This window comes from Musa acuminata, chromosome BXJ2-1 (assembly GCF_036884655.1).
Source record: "Musa acuminata AAA Group cultivar baxijiao chromosome BXJ2-1, Cavendish_Baxijiao_AAA, whole genome shotgun sequence".
Classification (NCBI taxonomy): domain Eukaryota; kingdom Viridiplantae; phylum Streptophyta; class Magnoliopsida; order Zingiberales; family Musaceae; genus Musa; species Musa acuminata.
Window position 1 is genome coordinate 32,794,978 of NC_088338.1, and position 24,076 is coordinate 32,819,053.

General features: G+C 32.9%; 1 protein-coding gene across 1 annotated transcript; it reads right to left on the reverse strand.

The window, feature by feature from the left end:
* Positions 1-9,700: 9,700 nt before the first annotated feature.
* On the reverse strand, positions 9,701-13,330 carry LOC135598240 (uncharacterized). Its single transcript, XM_065091778.1, has 3 exons — positions 13,265-13,330; positions 10,466-11,602; positions 9,701-10,303 (listed from the first exon to the last, which is right to left on the reverse strand). Exons 1-3 carry the CDS (start codon positions 13,328-13,330, stop codon positions 9,890-9,892), a joined length of 1,617 nt encoding a protein of 538 aa, XP_064947850.1. The 3' UTR covers positions 9,701-9,889.
* Between the last annotated feature and the right edge of the window lie 10,746 nt (positions 13,331-24,076).

Below are 24,076 nucleotides of genomic sequence, written 5' to 3' on the forward strand. Positions count from 1 at the left end.
GTGTGTGTTTTGGTTGTATCCTTTTGAATCTTAGTGATGCCATAGTAGAAAATTGGAGGAAGACAAGAGAACTTATTGGCTTTCTCAACCATACACTTTGTTTATGACAGTGATTTGTCAAACAAAATAAGTCAATGGAGGGGATTAGGTAATCTCATTGGCATTGTGAAAGCTACTGGTACATGATCTGTATGAGTTACAGTAGGAGCTGAAAGCCATTAAGTTATTGGTGATGGATGATGACACTTGCATTTCTTTTGTTTAAGCACAATTATTGGTACTGATCCCATCTTATTAAATGCTTGATCACATACTTTGCCTATCTACTCATTGCATAGAAGAGATTAATTTGCTTATTGATCTACTTGATTGTCAAATAAATGCATATTACATGCTTATGTGTTGTAATCAATAAAATCATCTTATTGTGTTTAATTATTAAAGAATAATATCATAATTAATTGTAATACTAATAGTGTTTCTGCTTCTACCAATATGAATATGTACATTAATCTATGTACTGTGTTATACTCATTAGAGTTAATCATACTTAAACTCATAATACAAATAGTGTTTCTGCTCATAGTTTTAACTATTCTATAGAAGCTATCTAGCTCTTGCATCAATTAAATGGACCTTGTATTCCATTATGATTAACATGATTTTCTTACGTATATTATGACTCCAAACTAAAGAATGCAATGGTTTGACTAAGCACATTTACCTAAGAGTACATTTATGAATATATATATATTATAGCTAAAAGAAAAATGTCATTGAAGCTAGTAGCAGATGAAGAATGAATGAAGGACCACCTGCTTGTCCTTGACTTTGTGATAATGGATTGTGAAACAAGTTACTGGAACATGAAGATGGAGATGACAGCATAGTTAGGGCATCTGAGCATGGTGCTATAAATTATGTCCTCGATTCTGTACTAACCCGCCTTTGTTAATGTGCCTTCCTACCCTAAGAATTAATTGTCCTACTTAATTTTCCTTAACAACTCAACCACTTCTCATAAGATAGTTCTCTAGGTGAAAAGGAATATTTAGGCCATTAGATGGTATAATATATACCTCAAAAGTCATGGATTGAAAATGCATATAAAATGTTGAGAGATTGCCTTAAAAATATCTTTAAAATTAATTTTTTTTTTTAAACATCCCTTATTTATTTATTCCCATAGAGAGTCTCATTTTTCTAAAAAAAGCAAAATAGTCTTGGATTTAGTATTGAGAAGATAATAGTGATTTGAATCAAATTAGGTAAAAACTCAACTACTTATGTGACTTTCTCCTAGATGCAATATTTTTCTTCTAAAGTTATATTGACATTTGAGCTATCATCCTAGATTTGTCTTCATATATACTATTCATTGATGACATCTTTGTTTAGACATCTTCATCTTTTATCTCTTTATCTTTGTCTTGGATCTCCAATATGGAAAAGCCTAAGAGGAAGTGTCGTAAGGTCTTTATTGATAGTATTTCCCTTTGGAAGCTATATCCCTACAATTAACCCTATAGGGTTTTCTCAACATTTGTAAAAATCCTAAATTGATTCCTACAAACCAAACTTCTTATAAATAGTCATTTCATATAAATATCTGTGTACTTTAATGAAATTTGATGACCAGAGATATTAAGTAGGTATTTCATATAAATTTATGTGTATTTTATTGAAATTTGATAGCAAAGGGGAAATTATAGTTAATTTTTTTGTAATTTATTCTTAGTTAACTTTAGGCATTTAAGGATCTAATAACTATAAATTTATCATTGTTAATTAATTTTAGTCATGTTATTTAGAGCTTATTATATTCATAGGAGCTATAAAGGATAATATTAAGGATATTTGAGACTTTTATCAAATGTACATATTATATATATATATATATATATATATATATATATATATATATATATATATCTTATTTTTTCAAAGTATTTACAACTTGTTGGTTTCATTATTATCAATTATTGATAATTTAAATGAGTTCAACTGGATGGTAATTTTTTTATTTTTAGAAAAAATTTAATAAGTAGAGATAGAATATATAGAGTCAAATGAAATAAGATGGTATCTGTCGATTATTTAAGAGAGTGCTTACCCCTATTACAGGTATGATGAATTAATATTTTCATAAACATCTTTCTATCAAGTATGTTAACATTTATCTTGATGGCCGATGGTTTTGTAAGCTTGTATTGTGCTTGGCAAATATTCATATCATTTGTTATCATCATACATGGCGTTATTATGATATTAAGGTGATTTAACCCTTTACCTATTATATAGGATATACAAGTTGATGATGTATCACAAAAAGATTTTTCAATAGAGAAAGGCCAATTACGGATGTTGCACCTGAGGTTGTCCTAATAGCAAAGTCAACTCTATGTGATGCTACTTCCAAATGCCAATCTTGTGATCGATATCATGGGAAGCCTAGCAGGTTTCTTATAACCTTAGTAAACATGAGCTCAATGATATTATTATCGAATTCCTCCGTAAAGAGGAGAATTTAGAATAAAAATGAATTATATATCTAATAAAATTAAGTAGAGGTCGTAGTCCTAATAATTTGAGGAAGTAAAGAAAAAGAAAAACTAAGAAGAGCTGTTGTGTTGAGAAGAAGAATAAGAAGATTGAGTTAGATAAAACTATCACAAAATTTGAGGGAGATAAAATTGGGTTCAAGGTAGTTATTATGGTGAAAATTTTGGATGAACAAAAATGGAAGAAAGTGTCAAGGAGATTCTTATAATTGTTCATGAGGGCATTAGAAACCATGAGGAGAATATGGAGGAGAAGAATAAAGTTAATGATATGACTATATGATACTATGACATGATGACAAAACTTTGGAAAAAAAAATATATAAACATGGATATCATTATTAAGATAAGTTTAATAATTTGTTAACAATGATTAATAGTTTTTTTTTCAATATTATTATGTTAGATAGAAATGCATATTTTTTATATATGAATGATTGATCACAGTTGAACTAAATAATTATACCCTGGTTTAACTTACTTAAAATGTCATGGATGAAAATTATAAAAATCTATCGAGTAACTGTGTCCAAAACAAAATGCTTTGTAAGTATTACATAATTCTAAAATTTTTCGTTTAAATAATATATCAATCTAATGATTATGTAATTTTTATCATGAATGATTCGTATACTATTTGGGTTTGGCACTCTATCAACTTATAATTGTTCGAAGAGAATAAAAGATACAAATTATAGAAGAAGCTGTATTACATTGACATGTTCTCTCCCTATTTATATAGGTTAAGAGGGAGGATTTCCGTCAACAGAATAAAGAGATTTCCTCGTACAATTATGAAAATTTTATCTGCTATTAATAACCATCTCTTAGATAGAAGTTTTGATAGAGTTACACTTTTATTGCAATAAATACAACTCAGAAAGGATAAATTAATTTACTATTATTATGAATTTAAAGTGTCTAAATAAAAAATAAAATGAAAGATTCTAGGTAATGATTGCTCAGAAATTATCATACGATAAGCATGGATAGATCACACTCTCGATAGAATATAGGTTGTTATCAATTCTCTCTCTTTCTTCCCTCTTTTTACTAATCTGATAATACCTCAATAGGACTATTATTTGTTAAGATTGCTATTATATCTTTGGATGTCAAAGACAAAGATAAAGTTATTAGTTTTGTAAAGGTTCTTTGGTGTAGAATTCCATGACAGATCATAAGATTGTTGCTAGAAAAAGGCCACTAAGGCTTTCTTCCTCTTCTCCTCTTCTTCTACTACTCTTAGTTAGGAAATTGTCCAAGGTTAGCTAAAAGGCTAGATAGAAGAAAGAAGGGCATTGCTATTGTCCTCCTCTTCTCTTTCTTTTCTTCTCTCCTCTCTTCTCAGCTTAGGGTTGGTTGGATGATGACTTAGATTACTTTAAAATATTTCTGATGGAACTCTCCTCCTTTTATAACTTGAGATAGGTGTGGAGTCCTAGCTAGTTAGGCTATGGAGAGTTCTAATATCTTTAGAACTTCAAGAATCTTAATGCATTTAGGATTTGGAGCTACATTGATTCTAGTTGGACCTAACCTCTTTAGATTTGAATGAGCTCAAGGTGGGTCTAACCAAATTAGATTTGAATTGGAGTTTAAGCTGAATTGGACTTCCATCGGAACTCAATTTGAGCTGAATTTAAGTGAGGCTTGAGCTAACTTGAATCTAATCTTTGTGCTTGATTAGGCTTGAGCTAACTTGATTTTAGCTTGATAGGATCTAATTGAAATCCGATTCAAACTCGAATTGGGTCAAATTGAGTTTGGCTTATAAAGTACATGTGAGTATTTGCTTTTCGAATTTTCACTAAAACTCAAGTAGGAGAACATGAAAGGATTCCAATTGCAGAATGCAGATTCAATGTTGATGGATAAATATTTTTTGAAATATTTAGCGACTTCTGTAACTAAATTATGGCTCTTGATTTGACATTGATTTATAGCTGATGTAGAACTAAATTATTGTAAGTGATTTGTAAAGTAACAAGAAAGTATATTGAAAAGTTAGGTAATGAATATGTTGATGGACAATTATTTGAAAGTGAGATTTTGTGTAATTATTTTGTAAATATGTTGACTAATCTAATAGATATATTTGTCAAAAGACATATTTCTGGATAAATATTTGCAAGTGATTTGTAAGATCAATGTAAATCTATTCAAAATCAATGTAATTGGCTTAGTTTTTTTAGTTTTGATTTCAAACCTTTAGAAAACCTTGAAAATGAGTCCTAAACGAGCCTTTTTTTGAGTTTCTAAAATATTAATATCTCATTTTGAAAAGGTCCAGTAATAAATAGGTTATTTTTTTCTAAAAAAACACACTTATAGAGTATTTGGAGGTTTCAAGTTGAACTTTTTACATGCAACATCTTAATTATGTCAATTTATTCATATGAGATAAGTTGTACCTTCTAAAAATCAATTTAAGCCCAATTAAATTGGTTTTAAATGGGATTATACTTTTTTTAAACAGGACCCAAAATTAGTGTAAACCTATTCAAAATGATATTTTTATCTTTTGGAAACATTAATAACTAACTTCTTTTGAAAAATCTAGCCATAAATAGGCTAAAATTCTTCAAAAAAATCATAATTATGAACATCTTGATTATGTCTAGTGGTATGTTTGTACCTTAAAACAATAACTTTGAACCCAATTACACATATTTTGAATAGGGTTATACCCTTTTTTAGTATGATCTCAAAATTAGTATAGCCTTCTTTAAACTAAGTGTAACTGGTCTCAATTTTTTGAGTTTTGATTTCAAACCTTTAGAAAATCTTGAAAATAACTTATGAGGGCCTGAATGATACTTTTTTTTTATTTTTTCAAACATTTATAACTCTTTTTTGTAAAATCCAATCATAAATAGGTTAAAATTTTCAAAAATGACCCAAAATACATTATCGTATTCAAATGCCTCAAAATTATATAATGAAACAAAAAATAATATTGTTATCAATTCTTACAGAGGTGAAAATTTATGAGTGATGATTATGTTCATATTGTTAGCATGTGCAACAATTTCTCGTAGATTCAGTCATTATTTTCTTTTTTTCTTACGGCCTATACTATATATCTCAATGATAATAATATAAAATTATCTTCTTGTTATATCTAATACTATTTAATTTTAGTGAAAAAGATTTTATCATTATAGACCATCCTATAAGTTTCAGTTGTATAATATTTTTCACAAAATAAATATGAATTAATATTTTTATATCCAATAGTTAACATGACATGACATGAGACCATAGTATTCCATAGATATCAAAATGACTACATGAATAATATTTTTTGTCCATATCTACCATAACCGTCTCACACAATATCTACTTATGATTCATTATTGGAACGAGGAAAACTCTACAATTTTTAATCTGTCACCTATTAGGTAATACAGATAGAACCATTTGACCAATATTTTTTTTATAATTTCAATCATATAAGAAATAAGTAACCCACGGACAATTCAATAATGAATTTATAATTTTCGGTCACAAAATTTTTCAAACGATGAAAAAACTATGTGATAAGTATGATTTGCTTTTAAAAAAATCTCCTTTACAAGTTAAAACATTCAATGATACACATATTCTCAATTAACGCAAGAATCACTCTCATGAATTTTTACTTTCAATCTCGATGATAGCAAATATAATTAGAAAATATTTATTAGCTTCATCGATAATTATAATCATCATTAAACTACTATGTTCAATATCAATATTAGAAACAAGTCGCATATAATTCTTAAAACTCTTAAGACATGCTCAAAATATTCTTTATAAATAATTCTAATGTCATTAGTATTTCAATATGAGTATTGTAGTAATGAATTTATAACTCCTTTACAAATGAAATTACATTATCATATGAGTAGTTTGAAGTCACCATAAACTTTCTTAAATGCAATATCTCATATAAGCCTTTTGTAAGATATGTAATAATCATTTGTCAAAACTTATTCTTTAATTTGCTTTGTAATGAAAAGAAATATTGCATTCTTTTGATTCCTATTTAATCTTGACAAATTATATTGGTGCACTTTTATAAACTTTGTAATTTTGAAACTATCTGATTCCATCACAAGTTACTATTATCCAAATTAGGTTTTTTTTATCTTATACCATCTACTTGCAATATGTTTGATCTTAAAGTTTATATGAATAACATACTCATTCAATACTTTTTTGAATTAATCTTTATCTAAAAATACCTGTACAAAATTAAAATTAGATAAGACATTATTGTATAACCTAATATCATTAATAACATGTATATATCACATATACCTAACAAATGGAAAGATTATTTGAGGCAAATTCATCGTCTTCAGCATAAGGAATCATCATAGCTTTTAATATCAAGCCATCATCTTGACTAGTAAGTACTATATTCAGCCGTCGTTCCTTCATAGTTATTATTATACATATCTTGACTAACAACATCAAATAGACTAAATATTAATGTTTATGTCACCTTCATTCACTTGTCTTATCCTTTCTTCATCAGCCACTTTTGTTTTCAGACAAATCATCATCTTCATCATAATAAAATGAACAATTCAAGTCCAAATTTTGTGAGCTATCAGCAGGCACTTCTTTAACATAACCTTAATGTCTCACATAGATTCTATAGCTATCAATGTCATAAAGAACAAAAAAATACTGGATGGATCATCCCTACAATGAGATCATTAGAACATAGTACTAATAATAAATACAAGAAGATAAGTAACTTTTTCACATAAATCATTTTAATATAATAAAAAAATAATAAATTAGTTAAATAGTAATAAAACATTAATATATCAAATAAAATAGTAAAAAAAAGAATAAAATAAATAAGGCCATAGGAACCCTAGCTAGATATTTATCATGCTACTATATTTTTGAAACCCTACTATATTCATCGAATATACACCTAAACTTGAACAATATACTACTTACATTGATGTTTCACGTATAATAATGATTCCAGGAAGAAGACCAAGGAGAAGAAAGATGAGAAGAACTAAAAGTGTGAGAAGGAGAAGGGAAGGATCTCAAATAAAAGGATAGCAACCACATCTCAAACCGCTCGATCCCAAACTAAAAGGAAGGTATAATCTGTTCATTAATATGATATACATCAACCCAAACTAAACCAAGCAATCTCTCGATCAGACCAAACCCATCTGAAACGATTGAATAGAAAGCTGATTAGCACAAAGGTAAAATTATGAAGTGAGACAAAAATAAGACTCTTTGCAAAGTCATGAATCATACATATATAAAGTTCATTATAGTCCTCAAACTCATGACAGAATTTAATTCAATCGAGAGTCCTTCTCGAAGATACAACTGAAGGAAGCAACTCTAATACCCAATGCAACACCAACAGCTAAGATTGTTGTTAAGATATTAGCGTACCATACATTTGAACCACACTATGAGGATGGAAAGGAAGGAGAAAGCTAAAGACTTTCCATTTGATGCACAAGTTAACGGTAAATATGATTCTTCTTTGAGGTGAATATGATCCAAAGCTTTATCTGTGCATATATATCCTTGGTAAATAATGTCAGATTTATCTGAAAAGGAAACAGGTTTCTCATTGTCATGAAAGATACCTATGACAACTCAAGATTCTGAGATTGTTTATGAGCATTTCACTGATGCTTTGGAGTTATGATGACAGTGGCGGAAGAGGGGCATAGGTTGCAGCTCTTAACTCCAACACCAAGTTCACAGTGTTCAAGGAGGGTCAATCGACTTGGACGTCATTGCCATGTGAACACAGAATACAATGAAAAATAATAATCCATTACACCAAACATCATCGGCTCATTTGCTAACCTTAATTTCATCAGATGAATGCTAAGGTAGCCTACCTACTATGCCTCTTTCATAATCACCTTGTTATCATGCTAATTACTTTTTATCCATAAATAATTATAATTAATGTAAGGGTTGATAAGTATTTGATGAGTTTTAATTAGATTCAAATTACTTGCATGAGTCATTCTAGTTTATTGTAATACTAGGATTAAGATTATAGATTCGAATAGTAAAAGAACTTTTTAGTGTATTATAATTTGTACACCATAAAAACCAAGATTTTGGTGAGAGAAGGAGAGAGAAAAACACTATTGATACTCTTGCGTTATTCCTCGTAGATCTAGTGGATTGAGATAATAGTTTTTCAAATTTTATCTGTGACTCATTATATTTATTTATTTTTATATAGTGAATAATTTAGTTTTCTTCTGTCAGCTTTCTAGTATATTCTTTTATTGTTAATTTCTAAAATTTTCTCCTAAAATTTTATTGTTTATATTCTTTCTAGTATATATATATATATATGTGTGGGGGTGTGTGTGGTTTTTTTAGTAGTAGAGCGTCCCAAGTTTGAAAAATTCCCATCCTAATAATATGAAAAGACTATTTTATCCTCGTAACTTGAAATATTTTCATCACAATTCTCAATATAGCAATATCCCTACTCACTTCTAGACGCTTAGGCTATTGGCTGATCAATCATGACCCTCACGTGAAGGCATAGGTGACTAACATTATCAACTCACATGCGAGGCAAGTGGTTAGAGAAGGAGAGGGAGACAATCAATGTTGCTTACTAGCCCATGTGTGGAGATGTAGGAGAGGTGAGGTTGGGCGAGGACCACAATCGACCATGACGAGAGGGCAAGGGTTTACCGGGAATAAAGGTCTCATTAATGCAGGAATCTAGCTAGATTCTATGTAATCTTGCAAGTAAAAAAAAAAAAAGGTTGTTTATGCGCTCGTGAATGTGAGCTACATGTGATCAGTAAAGAGTATCCTAATTTACACAAGTTTGACCATTTGCAATTAGTCATCTTCGCTAGTAATATGGCATTGCCTCTCAAGGCAGTCCATAGTTTATGTTACTTTGCAATAATTGTTTTGCCAACTTCCTCAATCCTTATCGCAATAATTGTTGGTAGTCAGCCCTATCAAGGAAGCTTCTACAACATGGAATGCTTCCTGAGGAGGTTTTAAGGAGTCAGTGTTGACAATATTGCATTCTCGTTGATAGCAAGCACCCAACTACAAGGAAACCAATGTTCTCCAGCAAATACAAAGTCCAAAAGCCATGATGGGATATCTACTATATACATTATGGACTGGATCAAGAATTGTGGTCTATTCATATCAATTGGATAAAAAATATATCAACATCAGCATCCTCTTGTTGTAAGCAAAAACAGGCCTTTGAGAGAACACCAATCACAAATCAACAAAACAGACTATTATGAATGAAAAAGTAACATGCACAGATAACAAGAACAAACTTGCTATAGGGGATCAAAGAGTTCAGGCGGAGGCTCAAATCGGTGATCAAACACCGAGCCCTGGTCAGATTTATCGTCAGCACCAAGAAGCCAGCTTGTGTTCTTCAAGTCCTCTTTCATCAAGATCACGTCATACTTGTGGCTACCATGTAGATCTGCATCATCCATTCTCTCCCTTGTCATGAGGTTTTCCCAATCTGAAGATCTGGAACCAGTGTTCATGTTGCACGATACTGCTCCGTTGAAGGCCCCAGATGTTTCCTTATGACCACCATTTTCAACAAGAATTCCATCATTAGTGACAGGAACAGTCGTCTTTGATGCTCCAACAGTTCGGCCACTGGACATCGTAGACTGAATACTATGAGGAAAAACTGATGCACCCCGAATGCCTCCAAAGCTCTTCTGGCGGATGTCCTACACTCACATATTGAAGACATAGGAGTGTGATCTACTATTCATTAAGCATGTATGACCTTATAGCTTTGTCTAATCTTAGTTCAATTTAGGAGGCAAGCACTCCTGTAAGAAGTTAAATGCTTGATGAAAATATTATGCCATGCACAAAATGGAACAGACCATATGCTTAATAGCCATGTCGAGTGATGACTTTGAAATTGTTCTTCCAAATCCAGTGCTCTCTGTAGCAGAAGCCAGTTTAGCAGTCCTGCAAGGTCCAGCTTCAGATCCCATAGGCTTTTGGTCCTCAGGTGAATTGGAGTGAAGTGTGTTGCTGTGTAGAGGAGCCTTTGGTGTATTTTCTGGGAACTTGCTCCGAGATTCAAATGGTACAGAAATTTTTCGTTTTGAACTGGAAGGAACCACTGCTTCAGAATTTGAATTTGCCCGGACAGCAAGTGCCATTCCTGGTCGTGCCCTGCTGGCAGATAGAGAACGTTCAGGCAAATTTGTCCTAAGATTTGGTGGCACATCAATAGGAAAATCTGGAAGATCAATTGGCTGCACTGGAGCCCGAGGTCGGGGGGAGCTGGGACGAGAAAAAGATGGTGAAGAAACTGGAGCCCGAGACCATGAGGAGACGGGACGAGAAGAAAATGCTGCTGAACCTTTTGGAACTTGAGGCTGTCGATTTGGGGAGCTGGGACAGGAAGAAGATGCCGAATGTGGAATTCGACCATTACTAGCCGAAAGCCGCCCAACAGATGGAGAGCGCTGTACTGTCGAGGCCGATGTTGTTGCCCGAGAAATTGGCAGGCAAGTGGCCGTTGATGGTCGGGAAATTGAATGGGCTGCCACCAAACTAGAGTTTGAGTTTGCACTAGTAGAGAATTGAGATCTAGAAGTTGGAGTTGCAGGCCTAGAATTATGTGATGGTTCAGGTTTAATACATGGAGGGCCAGAGGTTGATCGAGTTTTGACAAGAGTGAATGAACGTGTTTGCAATGGATAAGAGACTGGTATCAATGTCTTTGCAGTAGAAGGGGTTACTGGCTGTTTGATTGGGGTTGATGGTATTGAGGTGACTGAGATAGAGTTTGTATTAAGGACCAAGGTTTTGTTATGATCAGATATATAGCAAGATGAGAGAGAAGCATGAGTGACCGAACTACTTCTGGCAGGTCTTGCAGAATGGCCATTCTCTGTTTGAGATGCAGAAAGCTGCACAGTAGACAGTAGAAGAGCAAGATATTCAATAAATTCTCCTTGAGCAAGAATTTTCAATATACAAACAAACAGGGTTAAAGGAGTTTGGCACTTTCAAGTGGTTCACAAAATTGCAGAAAAGAATTAACATGTTGATTTCATCTCCTTATGTTCTTTCTATCTCAGATTTATGTTCAACTATGAGTTCTTTTATTTTTCAAGAAATGCCAATATGAATGAAAAAGGAAACTTTTGTCAAAGTGATTTTGTGACATGAAAAATTTTTTCGTTCAACAACAAAATTACAAGTTAAATACTTGATGCCATATAAAGCATCTCAATCCAATAAATAGGGGAAAAAGTAACTTCAAAAGAAAGAAAATACTTCAAAATAATTACCATAAAGCATAACCTCAATAAAAATTAGTGGACTTGTGTTAGTCGGAAAATAACGGCAACATACTACTCCAAACTTCTACCAAAACAATGGCAACATAGTGCTCCAAACTTTTACCATCCTTCTGGGTAAGTGCATGTAAATACCTCCTGTATAGGCCTACTTGCAAGACAATAACTCACTCATGGTTTTGAAAATCACTAAATCTCAAAGATTATCCTTCAGTAAAATTATGCATATCCAGTCCAAAAAGTTGGAAAGAAAAAAGGACTGAATGATTGTCTGATATAACTTAGAAGCTGGTCCAAACATGCAGGTAGGCATGATGTTCATCAATTCATGAAGAATATGAGCAATCAGATGGAGGTTAGCGTTAGGATCATAAAGGCACTAAGAGGGGGAGGGTGAATTAGTGCTTTCGAAACAAAGTTCCAATTTGAAAATTTCGATCGATAAAACCCGTAATGGAAATGTGTTTAACTAAAAATATGAGTAAGGGTAGTAAGTAAGCAAATCAGTAAGTAATGACAAGGGGAAGCAAGAAAATGATGCAAATTTATTTATAATGGTTCGATCGTCCCGACCTATGTCCACTCTCGATTCCTCTTCCCTCGAGGCCACAGGCTTTCACTACTGATCTTCTTTTCAACGGGCGAAGATCAACTACCCTTGTTACAACCCTTCTCCTTTTCACAGGCTTAGGAGAGAACCTTTACACCTCTCTTCTCATTTTAACAAACTTAGGAAAGAACCTTTACACCTCTCTTTTACACAAGGCTTCAGACCTCTTTAGTATAACCTCTACACTCAAGGAGGAAGAGACTCAAACACTTTTCAAGAGACTTTACAACACTTTTATGCTCAAGAATTTCTGCTCCATCAAGCAAGCATGAGTGAGATATTTATAAACCCCAAATGGCTTCAAAAATAGAGCAAAAAATTCAAATTCCCGAGTTTTTGAGGTACTAATAGTGCTACCGTCGACGTCGGGCGATCCTACCGTCGAACAAAGCACGAGAATCTAGGCTCTGGCGGTACCACCACCAGCCTGGGCGATACTACCACCGACACTAGCGGTACTACCGTCAGGATTCTCGGAAAAGCACAAATAGTGCTTTTCGACTGGTACCGCCTGAGCTTGGCGGTGCCACTACCCAACCCAAGCCCAAGTCACTTAATTGGCCTTCCAACATGCCCAATTCGATCCTGGTTCAAGCCCAATGGGCTCCTAATCAAGTTGGCATGGTTACGCCCCAAAACCAACTCAAGTAGACTCTAAACTACTTCGATCAAGACTTAACAACTCTAATTACAATCATGAAGTCTTCAACTTGTTGTTCGGCATGTCATCTGTTCATCTGGCACTTCGTCCGAACCTCCGATGCATCGTCCTTTCCTTCAGCATATTGCCAATCCATCAGCATATTAACCTCCCACAACATCCGATCTTCTTGGCGCAATACCTGATTCTTCCGACCCGATGCCTGAACTCATAGCATGAAGTCTATCCTCCGGCACATCTACCAATCTTTCGGCTCGATGTCCAATTTCTGACATGATGCTCTCCAACCCAACGTTTGATTCTCCTACTTCAACAATTTATCTTTCGATGGTTCAAGTCCATAATTGAAGTTTCTCTTGCGTTACTTATCTCAAACTCTTATTAGTCCATAAACTCATCAATCGATTTTATCATCAAAATCCGGGTTCAACAATCTCTCCCTTTTTTATGATGACAACTAATTGATGACAGAGTTTTAACTAAACTCCCCCTGTTTATATGTCATTTTGAAATGAACTCGAATTCAAAAAATGATAACATTTCAATGCTACTCTTTGAATTCAAGTCGAAAGAATTTTAATCAGAAATCATAGTAAGTTTCAATAATAATCATTGCAAAGATCATATGCAAAACATCATAGTTAAAATGTCAAAATAATCATTGCACACTTCATATACATAGTTAAAATGTCAAAGTAATCATTGCATATATCATATGCATAATTCCAAATCATCGTAAGTTAAAACATCATAATTTTTTATGTCATCAAAGAGTACAATCAACTTCTCCCAATTTGTCATCAACAAAATGGAGAAATGTGCAAGTTACTACTTCTCTTTGAAATGTACAAGCTACTACTTCTCTCTCCCCCTTTGTCATCATAAAAAAGAAGAGAATGATACCATGGTATCATAGTGCTACTTCTCTCCCTTTACATAAATGTTCCAATCATAACATGAAAGATAAGTTCAAGTTATGAGAGGTCAATTGATGATGGGGTATTAACAAAACTCCTTTTTTATGTCATCTTAAAAATGTGATTATCTTGAATTCAAAATAGAACTTTTTCAATAGTACTCTTAAATTCAAGTTGAGATAATTTCGAATTGATATATCATTAGAAGCCCAAATATTTAATCATGCTTCAAAAAATAACTAGTAAAATTTAGGCATGAGTCTTTACTAATGAAAAGTTATAAACGCATTATAAGTCTTCTTGTTCGACATAATCGCTATTTCTCCTGTTTTGTCATCAACACAAATATGAGCGAGCTTCTTCTTCTCGTTTGTTATCAACAAATTGGAGTTTATAAGTCGTAAATACAAAAGAATCGTACATAATAAATATCAAGTCGTAATCATCAAGATTTATATAAAATAATAGGAGAATAAATATCATGATTCATTTGGATAAATCTCTTATAGCAAAAAGAATCATACGAGAACAAATAATAAAATATCTTGATTCATATAAAATAAATCTCAAGTTATAAATATCAAGTGAAAGATCATGATTCATTTGGATAAATCTCCTTCTTAGCCATTAACGAAAAGAAAGAATCATAGGAGATCGAATATAAAATAAATCTTAAGTCATGAATCTCAAGAAGTTAAGTGAAAGATCATAATTCATTTAGATATATATTCTCTTTAGTAAATAACAAAAAGAATCATAGTAGAACAAATAATAAAATATCTTGATTCATATAAAATAAATCTCAAGTTATAAATATCATGATTCGTTTGGATAAATATTCTCTTTAGTAAAAAGAAAGAATCATACAAGAACAAATAGTAAAAGTTCTCGATTCATGCATTTGAATAAATATTTTTCAATGAAGAGCAAGTTTGAACACCTTTTTGATATATCTCCAATAATTAGCTCCTTAGGATGTGCATCTACATGCTTCCATTCCTTGAGTAAGGTTTCTTTGAAAATAGATGTGTCTAAGTTGCTTTGGAGAGAAGAATTCAAATTAAAATTCAAATTATCAAATTCAAAATCATCATCAAAATCATTTTTCTTACCTTTGAGAAATTTATTGAAAACAACGTAGATATATTCCTATAAAATTAAAAAAAACTAAAGTTCTTTAGTTCCAATTTGTGAGATTAATTTCATACTTGCATGGCCTAATCTCTTAGGCTAGAGCCATGCATCATCGTTTAAAACCGAAAAATAAATTTCGTCATGAAAATCATCAAGATCAATAGTATAAACATTATCGCTCCTTAAAGCAATCATAGATTTATTTTCATGTGGTATCTCTATGATGCAAGTATTATATTCAAATTTAGTTTTATATCCCTTATCACACAATTGACTAATGCTTAATAAGTTTATGTTTTAAGCCATCTACTAACAAAATATCTTCAACAAAAAAATTTGATTTGTTACCAATATTTCCTTTGCCGATAATTTTCCCTTTATTATTGTCTCTGAAGGTGACATCCTCCATCTCGACTACTGAGCTTTGAGAAATGTGTTGAATCTCCGGTCATGTGCCTTGGGCATCCACTATTAAGATACCATCTCTTGCTCCTAGCTCTTGTTTGGAGACATACTTACAAGAAAGAGAGGTTTGCTTTAGGTACCCATTTAACTTTAGATCCTTCATGGTTAGATCTATATTTCTTAGCTTTTGGCATTAAATCATTTATGGTTCTTTTAGGAACCCATACTAATTTATAAGAGCTATATTTTTTAAATGAACATGTATAAGCATAATGACCACATCTTCTACAAAAATTACATTTAACTTTAGGGGGAACATATAATATGGGTCCTTTTACAAACGTAGTTAACTTTTGTTAAGTGTTGTTGCTCACAAAACCGATTCCTTCCTTTCTATGTACATAATCTCTATTAGCAAGATTCATATTTAATGATTTGTTTCCAATTTTAAATTTTTTTAATGTTTGTTGTAATAACATAGTTTCCTTTTTGAGTGAGTCTATTTCTTTACATTTAGTACAAGATGTTAGCATGCAATTGTCATATTTATTTTTCAATCCATCAAATTCATTAGAGAGAGATACATGATCTTTTTTTAACAATTTATATTTCTTATCGATTGTTTTAAGTTTATCATATAAATAATGAAATGCATCAAATAATTCATTATAAGGTAAAGAAATTTCAGTTGAGTCACGTACATCATCGCTGAAAGTCATCAATGCATAGTTTGCTACTTCGTCTTTATTGGTTTGCTCTTCGTTTTCTGATGTACTTGATTCATCCCAAGTTGCCTTGAGTGATTTCTTCTTCTTTTGTGCTAATAGCTTCTTCAATTGTAGATACTCATTTTTGAAGTGCTCTAGCTTTTTGCATTCATAACAAATTATTGTATCCTTTTTAAGCTCATTTTGTTTCTTAGATTCCTGTCTTACAGAATTTGTTTTGTTCTTTTTCATGAACTTTTTAAATTTTCTTGTGAGAAGGTCATCATCATTAAGCTTTCTCTCGAGTGATCTTCTTTGGTTTTAAGTGTAATATCCTTCTTATTCTTTGGAAGGTTTTCCTCTTGTTCGTCATGTGCCTTGCAAGTCATTTCATAGGTCATTAATGATCCTATGAGTTCTTCAAGAGGAAAGTTGTTGAAGTCCTTTGCTTCTTGAATTGCAGTTACCTTTGGATCCCAATTTTTTGGAATAGATGTTAAAATTTTATTAACTAATTCAAGATTAGTATAACATTTACCAGCTTTCAAACCATTGACAACATCAGTAAAGCGGGTATATATGTCACCAATGGTTTCGCTTAACTTCATTCTAAATAATCAATAATTATATACCAAAAGATTAATCTTAGATTCTTTTACTTTATTTGTACCTTCATAAGTAACTTCAAGTGTGTGCCAAATATCATTTCATTCATTTATCGATTTAGAAGATTTTTGAAAACCACATTCAACGACATTCCACAAATCAAAATCTATAAAAATCAAGAAAATCTGCATTTGTGTCTTCCAATAAGTATAGTCCGTCCTAATAAATATAGGAGGACGAGTGATAGAGTGATCATCTTGATTGTAAAAAAAAATCATTTAATCTCTCTTAGGTGTTAAACCAATTGAGAGAACTATGCTCTGATACCAACTGTTAGGATCGTAAAGGCACTAAGAGAGGGGGATGAATTAATGCTTTCGAAATAAAGTTCCGATTTAAAAATTTTGATCGATAAAACCTGTATCGAAAATGTGTTGAACTAAAAATATGAGTAAGGGTAGTAAGTAAGTAAATCAGTAAGTAATGATAAGGGAAGATAAGAAAAGGATGCAAATCGATTTGTAGTGGTTCGGTCGTCCTAACCTACGTCCACTCCCGATTCTTCTTCTCTCGAGGCCATCGATTTTTACTACCGATATTTTTTTCAATGGGCGAAGATCAACTACCCTTATTACAACCCTTCTCGTTTTCACAGGCTTAGGAGAGAACTTTCCTCTTTTACACAAGACCTCACACCTCCTTAGTATAACCTCTACACTCAAGGAGGAAGAGACTCAAACACTTTTCAAGAGAGTTTACAACACTTTTATGCTCTAGAATTTTTGCTCCATCAAGTAAGCATGAGTGAGATATTTATAGACCCCAAATGGTTTCAAAAATGGAGCAAAAAATTCAAATCCTTGAGTTTTCGGGGTACTAGCGATACTACCGTCGGTGCCGGGCGGTACTACCGCCGAACAGAGCCTAGGAATCTGGGCTCTGGCAATACCACTGTCGGCCTGGGCAATACCATGCCGACTCTAGCGGTACTACCACCGGGATTCTCGGAAAAGCACAAATAGTGCTTTCCGGCTCTCATGCGGTAGTTTTAACTACATCAAGCTCTAGTTAGAAATTATGGAAATAGGGGCCATCACGAAAAGATATGTGTATTTGCGATCATAGGTAGATGTCTATATTTTACCACCGTGATTCAGCTGCAATAATAGATGATTTTTTTCTTATAAATGAAAACGGCCTCGAAATGAAAATTAATTGATGAATTAATGATATAATCCATGTGTTAGAAAAAGTGATATAAGACTAACTACAATCGTGAAAAGATAAAACAATTAAAGAAGAATCGAATATTAAGCCGGAGTCAAAGATCAAGTATTGGGCTGGAAGAATCGAGGGATACACTGAAGGTTCAGACGATGCATCGGGAGCTTATCAGAATATCGTCGAGAGTACGTCAGAAGTTTCGCTGGGAGTTCGAATGAACAATTGACATACCAGACAACTACGATTGCTTGCATTGTAATTGTTTAGTCTTTGTAGTTAGGATTTCAATTTGAGTTAGTTTTAGGAGAAATCCTACTAACTCAATTAGGGGCCAACAAGACCCGAATTAAGACTGAATTGGGCTTGTTGTTTGGCTTATTCAATGATCCTTAGTTGGCCTAGTAGTGGCACCACTTAAGGCTCAGCCTCCCAAGGAGTCAAGGTAGTGGTACCGCCCTATCAAGTAGTGGTATCACCCTATCAAGCGGTGGTACTTCCAAAGCCTAGTCTTTGAGGCCCTTTCAAGCGATCGTATCACTTAGGTTGAGCGATGATACCACCCAATATCAGAGAGTAATGATGGTGGTACTAGTAGTACCCCGAGAACCCAAGATGAGACATTTTTTGGCTCCATTTTTCAAGTCATTTAGAATATATAAATATCTCTCTCATCCCTACTAAGCATACACAACATCTTGAATGAAAATTAGAATGAAACACTATTGTAATTCCTAAAAGTTCCATTTCTCTTACTCTAAGTTTTGAATTTAGTTTGAGAGAAGGGTGAGTGAATTATAAAAGTTGTCTCTATGAAAAGGAGAAAAGGTTCGTAAGAGGGTAGTGTTGAATCTCGGATTTTGATGATGAAACCAATCGATAAGTGTTTATGTTTTAATCTGCATTTTGAGTGACGTAGGATGCTTCGATTAGGATGAGACAATTAAAGTAGGAAAAATCATATTGGGCCAAAAGAAAATATGTCAGAAGATTTGGGCCAGGGGAATGGTCGACATATTGACAAAAGGCTTCGGGCCATGGATTCGAGCATCGGGCTAAGAAAAGTGGATATTGCACCAAGGATATCGGAGTTGTGAAGTCAACTAGCCGATTGGGCAATAGGCCGCAAGAGAAGACGATGCGTCGAAGAATCGAACGAAGCGTCGAGGGACCAATGACATGCCGGACAACATGATTAAATGCTTAGTATTAATTGTCTAGATTGAAGTATATTTTACATGTGCAGGATTAACTACGATAGCAAGGCATAAAGCAAAATGAAGTCCCGGAGTCAAGAACGTGATTTCGTTGGGAGTTCGAGAGTTCGTCAGAAGTTCAAACGTTTGTCAGAAGTTCTGTTGGAATTAACTGAGAAGTCCCGAAGCTTGCCAAAGAAGCTCATCAGAACTCACCAAAAAAAATCATCATAAAGTCCAGGAGCTTTTTGGGAGTCCGTTGGAATATTGTCGAGAGATCATCGGAAGTTCATCGAAAGATCGTCGGAAGCTCATCGGAAGAAAACTTGACTTACAGACTCTATTTAGCTTAGTAAATGTTTGAAAATTCATAGTTAGCACATAATTGAGATTAGAATTGGGCAAACCCAATTAGGGGACAGTTGAGCCCAATTTTGGGTTGGTTGGGCTAAGAGAAAAGCCCAAATAGTGACCAAACAGGTGAAACCATCATGGTACAGTCTCCGAGACTGTGTCAGGCGACGGTACTACTAGTCTGGGTGGTGGTACCACCCAACATAGTCTTCTAGGCAGTGGTACCACCAGACTAGGTGGTGGTACCACCCAATGTCAGACTGCAGGCGGTGGTACCGCCCAGAATAGGTGGTGGTATCGCTTGTACGCTAAAATTTTGGGAGTTTGAATTTTGGGTTCCAAATTTGAATCCATTTGGAGCCTATAAATATCTCAACTATTTCTGCATAGATAAGTAAGAAATATTGAGCAAAACCCTATGATTCTAAAGTTGTAGACCTTAGAAAGTTGAGTTCCCTCCTCCCAAAGCTTAGAGAGAGTTTCTAAGGGAGGTGTGAGAGGGATACATTGTAAAAGAGAGTTGTAAAAGGTTGTCTCCTAAACCTATGAAAAGGAGAAGAGAGGTCTAAAAGAGTAGTTGGTCTTTGCCCATTGAAAGAATACCGATAGTAGATGCTGGTGGCCTCGACGGAAGAGGAATCGGCGAAGTGGATGTAAGTCACGACAACCGAACCACTCTAAAATCTGGTTTGCTTTTCCTTTGAGCAATTTACTTTAAACTGCAAACCATTTTACTTGCTTACTGCTTTCAATATTTTTACAAACTCACTTTCAAGTCAAGCATATTTTCGAGATTGGTTTTCAATGAACGAGAAAATTTCAGAACTGACGTGATTTTTACCGCTGTACTAATTCACCCCCCTCTTAGTGTCGATTGCTTTCCTAATAATTGGTATCAGAGCATCATTTTCTAATTTGGTTTAACAACCAAATAGAAATGACTCTTTTTGGCTTTCAAGAGGGTCACTCTCTCATTCGTCTTCCCTTTTTCAATGGGATGAACTACACATATTGGAAAACTCGAATGAGAGTTTTCTTGCTTTCTTTGGATTTGAATTTATGGCACATAATTGAATTTGGTTTTCAATTGTCTTCTCTTCCAATAAACTATTGGAATGATTTGGAGAAGAAGACATTTTCTCTAAATGCTAGAGCTATGAATGCTCTATTTTGTGCCTTAGACAAAAACGAATTTAATCGGATTTCTTTGTGCGAAACGACTTTCGATATTTGGCACATTCTTGAAACCACACACGAAGGCATAAGTAGTGTTAAGGATTCAAAAATTAACTTTTTGATGCATGATTTTGAACTTTTTCGAATGAAGCCAAGTGAAACCGTTGTTGACATGTACACCCGTTTTACGGATGTCGTCAATGGTTTAAAAGTACTTGGTAAAAGCTTTTCGAATTTTAAACTTGTAAACAAAGTTTTACGCTCACTTTCTAAAACTTGGGACTTTAAAGTAACGGCCATATAAGAGGCCAATGATTTGAACCGTTTTCCACTCGAAGAACTAATAGGGTCCTTGATGACCTATGAAATGATGTGCAATATACATAAAGAACTTAAGAACCACCTTCTAAAGAACAGAAAGGATTTGGGACATATAACAATTGAAGACCACTCGAGAATAAGCTCAAGTGATGGTGAACTTGAACTCCTCACAAATAAATTTAAAAAGTTAATAAAATAAAAAATAAAAAGAATGCAACTACTTGCTTTGAATGCAAGAAGAAAAACACAAATTGGGATGAATCGAGCTCCTCCGAAGACGGAGAAAAACAAGAAAGACGAAGTAGCAAATTACTCAACAACTTTCGATGATGAGATAATCAAAATGCCTTTAATTTATTTCAAAATTACATGATATTTTTCATGAGTTATTTTTAATTTAGTTTAGAATTAATTTTCTTGAAAAGTACATGTTTAATAATGAAAATGCAAAAAATTAGGAATCATGCTTATCATTCTAGTAATTTTGAAAATAATCATGAAAATTACATGTTTATGATAAACAAAATGATTTTGATTAAAAATACCTTATGAAATCATGTTTGATGATATCATGCTTAATAAATTTCAAAATTATGCATGATGATTATTGAGATTTATGGATTATCGATTTTTACAGTAATGAAAATGGCCTTTTCGATTTTAAACATTGATGCATGTTTTTATTTAGCACAAATGAAAAAGGCACGCTTCTATGAAATAAATCACATGAATTGAAACAACTAAAAAGAAAAAAAGTATTTTTCTTGAAAATTCTTTTTCTCTATCTTATCGACTTTGATGAATCTATTTGATTATCTTTTTATGAATCTCTTGAAAATGATTTTGATTTGACGATTTGAATTTGAATGAGTTTTTATTCAAATCATAATCTTGATATTTTGGAATTACTTGAGATTTTTTTCAAGATCTCTTCTTTATACTCCTATAATTATTTTTGATATTTTATAGGAGATTTACTATATAAATCATGTCTTTTGGTTTTTATATTGTCTTATCTTTCATGACATGATTTCTTTGTATTTATGGCTTATATGCCTTGAAATGATTAAAATATTTTATACCATTATGTTCTTCCCTTCTTCTTTCTTGCTTATAATGATAAAATGGGAAGAAGTTTTGATCATACATGTTAGGATATAATTTGACAAAATTAATACCATCATGATTTGAAATGCTATGATTTATTACCAAAATGATGTATCATGAATGCTTGAATATCATGTACGATATGCCCATAGTGATGATTGATTTATTTTTGGTATCATGCATAAAATAAGAATGATATGTAAAGTTTTAAAATTATGTATGTTGTAAATTAAAAATATAATGATGCACAAACAAGATTGATACTTTACCTTTGTCATAATATGAAAATTGATATAAAGAGTCTTCCCTTATTTTTGACAATGACAAAGGGGGAGATAAAAGTTGCTAGCTCATAAATTGCAAGAAGAAAAACTTTCTAGGAAGTAAAGTTGCTAGCTTATTAAAAAATGATGCATGCAATACTTATGATTTTATTATGATGATATATTTGATGTATTGCATATCATGTATGAGAATCATGATTAAAATTGTATTGACTTGAATTAAATTTAAATTCAAGGTTTATCTCAATTATGACATATTGAAATAAGAATGACACTTTATTTTTGTCATAATTTAAAAATTGATGAATTACACCATTGTTTAGTTATTCCTCTCTTTTTGCCAATGACAGAGGGGGAGAAATAATTTCTAGCATGCACATCATGAAAAGAGGCAAACTTGTTAGCTTGCATAAGTCAAAAAGATGCAAAACATGCTAACTTGCACTTTGCAATGAAAGAAAAATTGCTAGCTCAAACATTATAAAGGAAGCAAAAATTTGCTAGCTTGCAACTTGCATATTTCAAGAAGCAAGAGTTGCTTTCTTGAACATCTCTAATTTGCTAGCTTGTATGATGTAGAACTTGCTATCTTGAATATTACAAAGAAGTGTTATCTTGCCTATCTCAAGAAGCAAAAATGCTAAACTTGCACATCTTTAATTATTGCCATCTTGCATAATGATCAAATTAGAAATTATGTTTATTATGCAATGATTTGAACTTCTATATCTCAAACATTTGATAGTTGAAACTTCTCCTTTTTGTTGATGACAAAGGGGGAGAAGTATGTTGATGTCATGCATGATTTTATCATGACATGTTTGCTTGGATTTTTGAATCCAATAGTTTCTATCAATATGACATATTGATAGGGGGAGTTTGTTTAAACTCCGGGAGTTTGTTTTAACTCCGTCGTCGATTGGTTGTCATTATCAAAAAGGGAGAGATTGTTGAATCTCAGATTTTGATGATGAAACCAATCGATAAGTGTTTATGTTTTAATCTGCATTTTGAGTGATGCAGGATGCTTTGATTAGGATGAGACAATTAAAGAAAAAAAAATCATGTTGGGCCGGGAGAAAACATGTTAGAAGATTGGACGTCGGGTTGGAGGAACGGTCGACGTATCAACAGAAGGCTTCGAGCTATGGATTCGGGCATCAAGCCAAGAAGATTGGATATTACGCTAAGGATATTAGAGTTGCAGAGTCAACTAATCGATTAGGTAATGGATCGTAAGAGAGGACGATGCGTCGAAGAATCGAACGAAGCGTCGAGGGACCAATGACATGCCGAACAACATGATTAAATACATAGTATTAATTGTCTAGATTAAAGTATGTTTTACATATGTAGGATTAACTATGACAGCAAGACATAAAGCAAAATGAAGTCCCAGAGTCAAGAACGCGATTTCATTGGGAGTTCGAGAGTTCGTCGGAAGTTCGGACGTTCGTCAAAAGTTCTTTCGAAATTGA

Bases quoted from the DNA above. Each gene is read 5' to 3' on its own strand.
- LOC135598240 (XM_065091778.1), bottom strand. From the start codon at position 13,330: ATGTTGTGGGAGGTTAATATGCTGATGGATTGGCAATATGCTGAAGGA. The intron at 11,603-13,264 runs GTTCGGACGAAG...ACCACTTGAAAG, and splicing joins GAAAGGACGATGCATCGGAG to TGCCAAACTCCTTTAACCCT. The intron at 10,304-10,465 runs GTCTGTTCCATT...ATGTGAGTGTAG, and splicing joins ACATGGCTATTAAGCATATG to GACATCCGCCAGAAGAGCTT.